At 31.4% G+C, this 14,008-nt stretch overlaps 1 protein-coding gene across 2 annotated transcripts in view; it reads left to right on the forward strand.

The window, feature by feature from the left end:
- Positions 1–683: 683 nt before the first annotated feature.
- The window catches only part of LOC18422618 (bifunctional dihydroflavonol 4-reductase/flavanone 4-reductase), a 29,852-nt gene continuing 16,527 nt past the window's right edge, over positions 684–14,008 (forward strand). For both annotated transcript variants that reach the window (XM_006878458.4, XM_088860534.1), the window contains exons 1-2: positions 684–1,067; positions 3,101–3,270. In XM_006878458.4, the coding sequence (XP_006878520.2) occupies positions 947–1,067; positions 3,101–3,270 (291 nt within the window). In that variant the 5' untranslated portion in view covers positions 684–946. The remainder of the gene's footprint in view (positions 1,068–3,100; positions 3,271–14,008) is intronic.

Raw genomic sequence — 14,008 nt, forward strand, 5'->3', positions numbered from 1 at the left:
AAATGCGGTCCAGCTTGCATTTTTCCAAATTAAAAATCCACTTTTGACATGAATTTTAGACGCAGGCTGCATATGAATAATAAGGGGTGACTCATAAAAACCCATCCTATAAAATAAGTTGGAAGTGATTGAGGATGAGTCATGGGCCACCGGCGGCTTTTTTTAATTTCTACGCAAAAGGCATCGTGGCACTTTCGGTAATGCCATTCACTTATATAAAACGAGAAAAAAAACCGAAAAGTAAGGAGGTTTAGGCGGATTCCAGTAAAGGGCAAGGTTTACGTAGAGCCGAGGTTTTAAACAATCACATTCGAGCCTACCTCAAAATTTTAATTAAACGAGATTATTTTGATATCTAAAAAATCTTAAATTGATTATCTTGACATCAAGATGTATGGACTTAAGAAAAAAAATTGATTTCAAATTTTAAAAATAATGTATTTTGTAATACATTTTTTGAACATCAATTTTCAATATTTACAAGTTTTCATAGATATGCCTATCTACACCATTTTTTAAACTTTAAATTTATAAATAAAGATAAAAATTTATCTTAAAGCTATCGCAGAGATTTCCAGTGTTTAAACCACATCTCTCACACTATCTAAAGGACACTATCTAAAGGTAGGCTCTAATTGGATTGTTTTAGGCTCTATACAAACCACACCCTTCTGTAAAAAGGAAGGGCACTGTTACCAATCTCCTCTCCTCAAAAGCTCCATCATTTTGACCCAAACCCACCGACTAAACTCGAAACCCGGGAAAATCCATCAAATTCCTGCTTCCAACTCTCATCTCACAATATATTGCACAGAGACAGGAAGGGGCAGAGAGAGAGGACGTTTTTGGAGAGAGAAAGAGAGTTTTCAACACTCATCTCATATCCATTACAGAGAGAGAGGGGGAGGAGGTGGTTTTTAGAGAGAGAAAGCGGAGAGAGAGAGACATGGCTGAGGAGGAGAAAGGCACGGTGTGTGTAACGGGAGCGGCTGGATTCTTGGGATCATGGCTAGTGAAGCGGCTTCTTGAGGAGGGCTACACGGTCAGGGCCACCGTCCGCGACCCAAGTAAATCTCTCTCTCTCTCAATAATCTTTAGCGTCTTATTCAGCTCTGCTTTAATACTTTATTCCATTTCTCTTATCTCTTTATTGTAAAGCTTTTGATTTCATTTCATTTCGTTTATGTACCAGTTGGTACTCTCCCTCCTTCCTCTGTTTATTTTCCTTCAATTTAATGTACAAGGAAACAGAGAGAGAGAGAGAGGGTTTGGAAGGGCCTGGGTTTTGAAGATGAAAAAGGGAAATCCAGAGCAGAGAGGGTTGAGGACATGAGGATGATAAGAGGAGTTTCCACCCAAAACTTTTCTAATTGCCATTTCTTTGGTTTTTTTTTTTTTAAATTACATGTTTCAACAGTGCAATCTGTTTAAGGGGAATTTGAAATAAAGGCTGAAAACCCATAAAGTCTTGGGTAAAAACTTGTAAAAGAGGTTTACCTTTCACCTAATACAACTCTCTCTCTCTCTCTCAAGCTAACCTAATGAAAGTAAACCCAGCCATTCTGCCCCTTCATTTTCTAAAAGGTTGAATCTGTTGCACTATTGGTCCTTTTAAACTTATGACCCAGATGATCGCGCAACTCACACATGAAGCCAATCAAATCATAATCAACTTGTGCCTTAGAGAATGGTTTTCCTTGTGTGTATTACCTCCAACCAGAAAACAATTTTAAAGCTTCCATGAACTTCCCTTCATGGCCCTCCAAACCTCCCTCAAAACCTACCTTTGCATTTGGATTATGATCCATAAATATTCAGTTTAATCCAATTCGCAAAGGAGGGCAGCTCTATGGCATGTTTAATTTTATTGAAATTTACATACACAAGTTGGGTTTATAAAAACATTCTATCTACCCACAAAGAACGCTTATTCAATGACTCAGACCTGTTTCACATGAAACTGTCTCCTTGACCATTATTCTAAAGAGACACAACAACGTATAAGTTATATAGGACCCCACTTCTTAGCCATTCAATCTGAATCAAATGCTTTGATTGTTCATGCCATAATATCAAACACTGTTTTTATTTTTAATTGTTTTTGCTATAAAAAATTTTTGGATGAAATTTTGGATATCCCATTATAAAATAAGGCCGAGCTTGAAAAAAAATAAGAAACAAATATTCCCAGAAAAATAAATAGCCGTAATGTCCGTACAATTTTCAAGTATATTATGGTAATTTTTATCATTGAAATTTTTTTTTTTATTATTTTTATCATGTACGACCCTATCGCATCAATGTGTGCCTTAAAGTTTGCTTCAAAATGATTTATAGAATAAAAAAAAATAAAAAATATTAGATCAAGATCTAACGGTTAAGAGCCAGCTTGTAATATTGTGGCTTAAGCCATCTCATCAATCTACTCTGATCTGATGGTTGAGATTAGAGATACCATATACTATATATATATAGGTGGGGTTACATGGAAAACTTTCCCTAAAATGAGTGAGAGATACGTGGTTAGAATAGTTGGAATCGAACTCTGAGAATAGGGGTGGCAACGAGTTGGGTTCAGCTGCACTAGTGGCCGGGTCCAAAATTTGGACTCGCACACGGACCTATCAAGTCTCGGGTCTATGCGTCGGGTCCTAGGTCCGGTAGATCCATGTCCACCTTATGACTATCGGTCTTTTTTTTTTGTTTGCCCTTTTATACCATTATATATCTTATAACTATGAACTTTTTTTTTTTGCTAATAATATTGTAAATTTTGCAATATTATGACAATATGAACACCCAAGGTGTATTAAAAGGTACATGATTGCCATCATATATCCTATGACCACAGGTATAGGTGGGGTCAGGCTAGACCAGACCTAGAGAAAAATAGTATTCGAGTCTAAAATTTGGACCCATACCCGATCCTGAGGTCGGATATACTCTTCGGTCTTGGATCTAGCTTGGTCCATTGCCACCCTATATGAGAAGGAGAGAGAGAGGGGAGCTTAGAATAGTTTCATTCAGATGCGAGATTATCTTTGTGCTTCCATTTGTATTCATGATATATTGACTCTATTGGGGACGATGATTTCATAAGCAAACATGAAGAAGGTAAAGCCGCTTCTTGATTTGCCGGAGGCGAAAGAGAGACTTACGCTGTGGAAAGCAGAGCTTGGTGAGGAGGGAAGCTTTGATGAAGCTGTTAAGGGCTGCCATGGCGTTTTCCATGTTGCCACCCCCATAGACTTCAGTCCAAGGGACCCTGAGGTCAGTTTTTTTGGTCCTACTCTCTCTTCCTTGGAAATTCCTTCTATGCCATGAAATTTGTTTCACTACTTTTCTGACATTTAACCCCCACGTGCCTTACTTTCATGAAAAGGTTTTTGATTAGCGGCCCCTAATATTAATTATTTATGTTGTTATCAAGACTTGGCTGGACTACCTGGTCTGCCCAGTAGGGTCACTGGGTTTTACCATGTTTCATAAATCAGACCGGTACGGTGAACTAGCCTTTTAAAAATCCCGTCTATATTGGCAGATCTCCCATACAAATCCATAGATCGGACCAATTCTCTAGTAGGCGAATCGGTCCATAAAAAAAAAATTGAAAAGAATGAGAGATAGGAAAAAGATACTAAAAATACAATCATTGGGAACTAGGCAAGTCAGCCGAATTGGAGATCCGGATTGCCTAATTCCCTATTTGCTAATCAAAACCGAGGAAATCCATTTGAGTCCGACCATTACCTGGTTTCGGCCTGGAACATGGGCGTTAGGGATGGATTCTGATTCGAAACACCCACTGAATTATAAATCATTGGTTTCACCCAAAACGATAGTTGGATGTATTCAAACTAATGTTTGACTTGTTTTGATCGGTCAAACAAAATAATTTGACTATCGAATTGGTAAACAAAGTTGAGTTTTTTATTATTCTTTTTTATTTTTTTAATATATTCTATTTTTTCAATTCATATTTTGTTTTTTAAAAAATGTGGTCCCTCCGTTTGCAAGATCCCCAATTGGTTTCTTGGCGGATTGATACTTGAAACACTGCAAATGAAAATTGATTGCAAAAGGCAGTATAATTTTAATTCCATTGGGGTAAAACATTACCTAGATAAAGGTAATTTATTACCCACATAAGGTAAAGTTCTTACCGACGTTTCTTCTTTATACAAAACACAACTTCGCTTAGTGCATTCGTGTGGTTCAATAATAGCTCTGTTATAAGTTTGGCAAAGTTCAAGTTATTAACTTTCTAATATAAAGCACGACTTTGGTATATGTATAGATGTGGCTTCCGTATAAGTTTGGCAGGTTCCATTTACCATTGTATTATTGGGATTTTATACAATGAGACCTATTTTATGCGATGAGACCATTTACCATTGGTATAGAGAGGTCAAAATTGCTTACAACTATCTGATGTGAATCTGATAGCATAGGTGTGTTATAAAATTCGAGAAAAATTCTTTTGAACTTTGAGTTTCGTCAATAAAATAAATGCAGCCACTCAATTTCACATCCAATGGTCAAGATCAATTGTGACCACCTTGTAATAAAGATAAATGTTCTCAATATATACTTTTCCTTTGTATTACAGGGTTATTCTAATAGTATTGTGTTATAAGCCTAAGTATGCCTTATTGTATTATGTTGTACTAGTGCGATGCACCTGCTTCGTAGGTTTCATCAAAATGTTTATTACTAATATGTTAATTGATACAAATATTATGAGATAATGTATTAAATTAGAGAATAGTATTGAATATTTTATTTTATTGAGAATATTTTTTTAATATTTTTTATAGGTACAAGTTCAAGAGAGGATTGAACTCTCAAATAAATGTTTTGTATAAAAAAATAAATAAAAATAAAAGTAAAATGATATAAAGGGTGACATTATGATTTGGGCCATCTAAGCCGTCCATTTAGAAGGGACGGTTTGATTGGGGAGGTATAGAAGTTTTATGCCAATTAAGGAATGTTTTCATTTATTACTAGCTCTATGCACCCATTTTAGAAAGTTTTTTATTTATTTCAAGGATATAATAGGTTTGTAAGAAGTAACACGCACTAATTTCAAATATTAAAGCGGACGCACCCATTTCAGGAACGTTTTCATTTGTTTCTCTCTTTATGCATCCATTTTAGGAATGTTTTCATTTATCGCTTTCGAAACCCTTTTTATTTATTTATTTCAAGGACACAATAGGTTTCCAAGGAGTAGCACTTATCTCTCTCTGCACCCATTTTCGGAATGTTTTCATATATTTCTCTCACCCATTTTTTATTTATTTCAACGACACAATACGCTTCTAAGTAGCACGTACTATTTTCAAAGGTTAGAGCCCTTGAATGATAATAATTTATTCACCCATAGATTTACTCACCGTATCTGTCTCTCCTCTTAAAAGAGAGGAATGTCTCCTACGGCTTCTATAAAATACGTATCCACCTCTTAACTCTGGCTTAATAATATATTATAGATAACAAAAACTCATAAGACGCATCGATTAGTGATATTCATGTGTGTTACACGTGTATTAAATATTAGTTACTAAAATAAATTTGCAATTTTAAACTGGAAAATTTGATTATAGAGAGTTATAGAAAGAGAGAGAATTTGTTGGATCCATCTTTACATATGAGCTTCTATTAGATAATAATTTTTTATATTTTAATTATATTAGTTTGTAACCTACTTATAAAATTGGATCCATATTCAATTATATCATTCACTAGTTATATTAGTAAATTACTAAATATTATTCTAGAGAATTCAAATAAGAATGCAAAAACATATCACATAAATTTTAAAATCTGATTACAATTCTATTTATGACTTGCATTTTGTGGTAATTATTTTTCTGAAAATAATTTCAATTACATTATTTACATCTCTAATTGCATTTACGGCTAATTACTCTCCTGTTTTTCTTTATATATATATATATATATATTCAATTATATCGTTCACTAATATAAATGAAATTGTTGTTACTTATGTTAGTAAATGTATTATTTTAAAAATTGGAGAAACTGAAAATGCATAGAAGAAAAATATAGAATGAATTATCTTTTTATTTTATTTTTTTGTATATGATTAATTACTTTTCTGTTTTATCATTTTTTTCTTATTTTCTTTTATGCTATGTTTAAAATAATTAAAATTAATTTTAAAATAGTATTAGCAAACAAATTATTTACTTATTAGTAAATATTATTCTAAAAATTGGAAATACAAAAATATGTTACTTAATATGTGTAATAAACAACCCATGATAAGTAGATATCTTTTGCAATTAAATTTAATAATAGTGTTGGTATATATGTCAAAAAAAAATCCAAAGTATATGTAGGCCTTTTTCTTTCTTTATACTATGTAACTGGATCAAACAATGGATAAAACTTGACGTCTTAGTAACTTAGAGATTTTCTTTATAATATGTAACTGGATATCAAACAATTGTCAATTAGTAACTTTGAGATGATAATATTATGACTATTATTCAATTATAAGTAATTATTAATTGTAAACTAAACTAATTAATATAAAGTAATAAATTCTATAGATAAGATTATAATTTTTTTACTATTAAAAAATAAGGGTGCAATTTGCATACGGATGCATCCGTAAGTGTAGAGGTAAGGTGCACCTTCAAATTTTATCATGGTATATAATTTTGATGTAAAGTGCTTTTAGGATCATCTCAAAATCTATTTTTATATCTAATTATAAAATTTTAAATTTAAAAAATGGTTAAAATCAAGTAGATCTATAAACATATGGAAATATTGAAAATGGACGGTGTAGATAATATGCTGTAAAATGCACTATTTCTGAGACTTAAAATCTTTTTATTTTTCATAGTCATACATCTCGTTGTTGAGATGATCAATCAAAGGGTTTTTTAACCTTAAAACTACCTACTCTGATGGATTTTTGAGGGGCATCCGTAGTTCTACATTATAAGGTAGCATCTTTATATAAACTTTTTCCAAAAAATAATTACCAAATTATACTTATATGATTATAAGATATTCAGAATATTTAATTAGGATTCTAAATACTTTTGTAATTTATTTCAATTATATTTTTGGTATAACTAATTGCATATGTATGTATCACGTGAACATTATAACAATTACTATTACTATTAATTATACTAACATAGTAATTAGTTATAACAATTATTGATAAATTACAATATAAAAAGAGAATAATTATATGCAAATTTATATAATTATAATTTTACAATAAATTAATAATATTAAGTTCAAATTTTAATAGTGCTTCATAATAATCTTTTTTATTACAAATGAAACTATAATTAACATCTTGAATAACTACATTTATTTTAATTAGGATAAAAAAGAGTGTTGAGAGGGAGGAGATAGAGAATCGGTGGAGAGAGAGAAGGGCGTGCATGTGGGGAGGAGAGAGAGAGCAAATGTTTCTTGAATATAGGTGAGATATTGAATATAGGAGAGATAAAGATGTGATAATAAATGTGTTATCAAATTTAAGAGATAGTAGATAATTAATATAAAAAAATATATTAAAGAATTAATATAGGAGAGATGAAAATAAAGGTGAGAGAGAATGTGGGGTAGAGAGAGAATGTGGGAGAGAGACCACATTAAAAAAGGTAAAAAGAGAAATAAAGAGCTTTAAAATAGGAAATAATGTTGGGGCTTTCAAATTTGGGGCATATTAAATATGTGATTGATTATAGAGAAATACATTAATATCTAACTATTAATATGAAGAGCTGGATAATTCCAAGCAACAAAGGAGTAAAATGGGGAAGAAACTAAGAATTAGTAGGATAAAACTAGAAAAAAAAAAGACATATCACAACTAGAAAAAAGGGCACATGTCGTGATATATTAAAATATAGCCATTAATATGGAGAGTTGGACAATTCAAGAGATAAGCGGATAAATTGGGGAATAAACTAATAGTTAGTAGGATACAAACAGAAATAAAGGGACACATTTCAAAAAAATAAAAAGGGACCTCCTCTCGTTTTATATATATAAAAATAATAGATAGAAAAAGTATTATACTTAGAATACAACCCTAACTATACAATACAATAGGATTAAATACAAGGGAAAGTTTTCTATACTTCCCCTACAACAGATAAGAACTATCTTCTCCCTACCATACAGCCATCTAATTTTGATAAAGAGAGCTACTCACCGTTTGATTTTAGATCCGACGTCTCAAAGTATTTTATTTTTAGTTTTTTTTATATAAATTGTATGAATATGAAATTTGGTACGTGCCATCTTCTCATTGGGGCACATCTATTAAAAATATTAAAAATAATTTTTCAATAAAATATAATGACCAAAATACCCCTTTCAGATGTATTTTGATCATTTTATTTTATTGAAAATATATTTTTTTTTATATGTTTCGTTAGTGCGAGTTTAATAGAGGATTGGACGTCCAAAAGTTGGTCTCAAAATAGTTTATAGAAAAATAAATTAAAAATAAAATAATGTATAAACATGACATTGTGATTGAGGCAATCTTAGTCTTTCATTCAGAATGGATGGTTGGATAAAGGGAAGTATATAAGTTTTATGCAGCAGGGAAGCATAAAAAGCTTGCCCTAAATACAAATCTGACAATAGGGTTATTACACGATATATTTAAATAATGTATTACCATACTCTTAAGTATTATTGTATATATTATTGTAATATATTATATATTGTATTATATTATAGTATTGTAATAACCCTATAGGGTTATATCATGTAACACGTTATATTATTATTATATTGTATTATAGTATTGTAATTATATAATGTAACACAATAGTATTGTGTTATATTATTGTGTCATATTATATTATACAATCGGGTTACATCTATCGATCTATTATTATTTTATATATAAAGCGAGATGAGATCTCTTTTTATTTTTTGTTTTATTGACTTGTACTGTCTTTTTTCCAGTTGCATCCTACTAATTCTTAGTTTCATCCCCATTTTATCTTTTTATTTCTTAGAATTGTCCAACTCTCTATATTAATGACTATATATTAATATCTCCCTATGTAATTACTCACATCTATGTAATTACTCACATCTTTAATAATCCCCAAATTTGAAACTCCCATAATTATTTTTTACTTTGGAGCTCTTTATTTCTCTCTACCTTTGTATGTGGACTCTCTCTCACATTCTCTCTCTCCACCGTTCTCTCTCTCCACCGAACACTCTCTCACCCTTCACTTCATCTCTCCCACATTAATTATTTTGATATTATGTTTACATTATTTATCCACTATCTCTTAAATTTGATAACACATCTATTAATTATCTCATCTTTATCTCTCCTATATTCAATAAACATTTGTGCTCTCTCTCCTTCCCCTTAACACTCTTTTTCATCATAAGTAAAATAATTGTAATCATTCATGATGTTATTTATAGTTTTATTCATAATAAAAATAATCATTGTGAAGCACTAATCAAATTTAACTTGATATTATTAATATATTATAATACTATAAGTATACAACTATAAGTATACAAGTATTTTATTTTTTATAGGGAAAATATGTGGATACCCTTTATTTTTTGGTTTCATTTCACAATAGACCTAAGGTTTTAAAAGATATATTGGGACATAAAAATTGTAGATTTTATTTCTTCTAACCCCCTGAGCTACTTTAAACCTGCTGTTTTTTATGCCAAACAAATCTAAAAAAACATTCATTTTCTAAAAGTCATCTTTCTAAAGTTATCTGTCTTTTTCTCTCCTTGCATCCTTTCACTTTTTCCATCTTTCCCATCTCTAACTCTTCACTCTTTCTCCTCCCGCTCACTCCTCACGTTTCCCATCTCTCTTCCCTCACTCTTTCTCTTCTTAAATACATAGTAAGTAGACGAAGAGAAAGAGAGGTGTTTAGATAAACACATGAAGACAGATAGGTGTTTGATGGTGAGAGGTTACCGGGAGGAGAGAAAGAGGCGTTTGGTGGTGAGAGGTTACCGGGAGGAGAGAGAGAGGTGTTTGGATAAATACGGGAGGAGAGAGATGCTTGCTAGTGAGAGGTTATCGGAAGGAGAGAGAGATGTGTTTGGACAAATACGAGAAGAGAGAGAGGTATTTAGATAAACACTGGAGGAGAGAGAGAGTAAAACACGCAGCAAGAGAGAGAAATAGAGAAGTTTGGAGTATATAAATGAAGAGAGAGAAATGATTAGGTTTAGAAAGAGCATGTCTTTCTCACATTTGTTTAGTTTAAAAAATAGGCTTAAAGTGGTCAGGAGGGGGTTGAAAGATATTTTTTGAAACCTTGGGTTTATTAAGAAAGAACATCTAAAATAGGGGATTTGGAGATATTTTACCTTTTTTATAATGTACTTTATCAATAATTGTTTAAATTCTTATCACTAGTTACTTTGTTACAATAATTAATAGTAATAGTTATAATGTTCCAGTGATAGATATATATGCAATTTGCCCTTAATTAAAGGAAAGGTTTCTATACTTTCCCTACAACATAGAAGATCTATGCTTCCCCTACTATCCAGCCGTTCAATTTTGATTAAGAGCCATTCACCGCTTGATCTTAGATCCGACGTCTCAAAGTATTTTAGTTTTAGCTTTTTTTATACAAATTGTATGAATATGAAATTTGGTATGTGCCATCTTTTCATTGGAGCAAACCTAAAAAAGATAGTAAAAATAATTTTTCGATAAAATATAATGACCAAAATAGCCCGTGAAAATTTGAATGGCATTTTGGTCATTTTATTTTATTGAAAATATTGTTTTTTTATTTTTCGCTTGTGCGAGTTTAATAGAGGATTGGATGTACAAAATTTGCTGTCAAAATAGTTTATAGAAAAAAATTAAAAATAAAATAATGTAGAGACATGACATTGTGATCGGGGCAATCTTAGCCCTCCATTCAGAGTGGACGATTGGATAATGGGAAGTCTATAAGTTTTATGCTGTACGAGAAGTATAGAAAGCTTGCCCATTAACTATACCAAAAATATAATTAGAAGAAATTACAAAAGTATTTAGAATCCTAATTAAATATTGTGAATATCTCATAATCATATAGGTATAATTTTGTATTTAGTTATTAATGGTAAACAAATTATAATACTATCTATAGAATTTATTATTTTATGTTAATTATTTTAGTTTACAATCAATAAATTTATTTGTAATTGATTTATAGTCATAATATTATCCTCTAAGTTACTAAAATGTCAATTTTTAGATATTGTTTGATATCCAGTAACATAATATAAAAGAAAGGCATATATATTCTTTTCATTTTTATTTTTTGGCATTTATACTAATTAGTTTTAATTGCAGTGGATATCTAATCATGATGGTTATTTATAACACTTATCATGTGATATATTTTTGTATTTTTATTTTTCTAATTTTTTAGAATAATATTTATAAGTACATAATTTTGCTAATATTATTTTTAATTATTTTAGAAAATAGTATAATTGAAAATAAGAAAAAAAAAGATATAACACAAGTAATTAATCAGAAATATAAAATAAATATAAAGATAATTCCTTCTATGTTTTTCTTTTTTGCATTTTCAATTTCTCCACACCATTGGTTTTTTTGTTTTCTTTCCCCTTCCAAGTTGAGGCACTTCCTCATGCGGAGTGGGCTCAACATGCTCCTTATGGTCAAAATTCTCCTCGACTCTTTCATGAGGATTTTTGGCACTTCTATTGAAGTATTTTTTGGAGTTGTCAACTCCATCTCATATACATTACCACTTTCCAATTTTTACACACCCTTTCGAATGTAATTCAACATCACAGACTCATTAAACTTAACATCACAACTGATAACAAACTTAAGCTACTCAGGATCTGGGAACCATATATCCTTTAACTCCATTTGCATAACTAAGGAAAATACATTTCTTTGATATTGAATTGAACATCTGTCTTTTTTTTTTTTTTTGTTTTTTTTTTGTTTTTTAACTATTAAGCTTGGACTCAACATCCTTCATACTAACATAAGCAAAACAACCTAAATTTTTTATATGGGAATCGTTCGTAGGTTTACCGAACCGTATCTCTTGTTATGTTTTGGAATCTATTGCCATAGATGGTAACTTATAGATGAGGTAACATGCTATATTTGCTACTTCTGCCTAGAAGTGCTTTGACAAATCAACGTTACTCATCATAATATGGGCTTTCTCTAGAAGTGTCATATTCATACGCTCAACAACTCTATTCTCTATCAGCGACTTCAGATGAGTTAAGTGGTGAATAATTGTTTTGCTCTTACAAAAATTAACAATAATTAGTTCTCAAGCACTTGACCTTCTTCCCAATCTCTCTTTCAACCTTAGTTTTTCAATGCTTGAATGTGTTAAAATACCGTCGTTAATATTAACCGACATCTTTGAGAAATCATCTATGAAGAAAACAAAGTATAGAGATCCAGCTTTTGAGACAAATAACACAGGGCCCCAAACATCTGAATGAATTTAGTCAAGATTGCCTTGTGAGGTATGCTCCAACGCACTGCTCCAATGCACAGAATTGCACCCACCCTACACTGTTTGCCATAGACAATGCTTAACGAAGTTCAACTTGTATTTTTTCACGCCACTGATCAATTGACGTTTGTTAAGTTTCACTAAGGTTCTCTCGCCCATATGACCTAGCCGCATATGTCATAATTGAGTCAAGTCGGAATTGCTACCATTAGATATGAAAACTCCAGATCTATATGTAACAATATTTTCTAGCAACACATATAAATTCAGTTCAGTCTTTTTACATTTCATCTGAGCTAGGGCATCCTTTAGAATTTTCAAACTCCACTTTCTCCATCATATTTGGAGCCATTGGAGTCTAAGGCACCCAAAGGGAACATTTTTATTCAGATTTGGAACATGTCTTACATTAGTTAAGGTTTTCACGACTCCAACGTACATCTTGATAGTAGTTGTCCCAACAACAATAGTCTTACAAGTCACATTATTTCCCATCAAAATTGATCCACCATTAAGGCTTCTGTATGTGGTGAACGTATCGTGATGAAAGCACACATGATAGGAACATATCGTATAAAGAAACCACGACTCTTTAGAGCAATCATAATTTGTTGAGACTGACAATATATTAATACCATTTATCGAGTTTCCATCATTCATATCGGCCGCATTAGAGGTTCTTTTTCATTCTATTTGATTTTCTGGCAATCTTTCTTAATATGCTGTTCTTTTTGCAATAATAGCAATGACTATTGCATGTTCCTAATCTGGATTTGGACCTGCCCCAGCCTTCACATCCTTTTTCATTTCCTCTCAATGAATCTCCCACTAGCAACCCTTCACATCCTTTTTCATTTCCTCTCAATGAATCTCCCACTAGCAACTAAACCTAAGCCATCTTTGCATGTGGCTGAGTATTACCTTGTATCTTCCTCAAATCATTAGAGATAAGGGTCAAAGTCACATTCCATCTATATGGTATTTTTTTCTCAAAGAGTAAAGTTGTGACAAGATGTTCATACGAACGAGAGAGTGAAAACAACAAAATTGTAGTTTTATCCTCATCATCCATCTTAATACAAATACTTAATAATTCACAAACAATTTTATTAAATTGATTCAGGTGCACATGGATATCCATTATTTCATTCATCCATATGGTCTATGGTTATTGCTTAAAAAAAAAATCGACTTGCAAGGGATTTCGTTACTTACAAACTCTCAAAGCTTCGACCAAAGACTTGATGTCGAGTCTTCATTAGCGATATTAAATAGCACTTCACTTGACATGCATAATCAAATAGTGCTTATAACCCTCATATCAAAGTTTTCCCAGTCTTTATCTACTATGGATCCCAGTTTCTTCGACTTTTCTTTTAAAGTTTTATGTAGACCTTTTGGCACATAACACTGATATGCTAAATTTCAAATTTATTTTTACCATGTAATCTCTTCACCTAGAACTTTTCATTTGA

Source organism: Amborella trichopoda, chromosome 3 (genome assembly GCF_054954075.1).
Source record: "Amborella trichopoda isolate Santa Cruz 75 chromosome 3, AtrichopodaSantaCruz75HAP2 v2.0, whole genome shotgun sequence".
Lineage (NCBI taxonomy): Eukaryota > Viridiplantae > Streptophyta > Magnoliopsida > Amborellales > Amborellaceae > Amborella > Amborella trichopoda.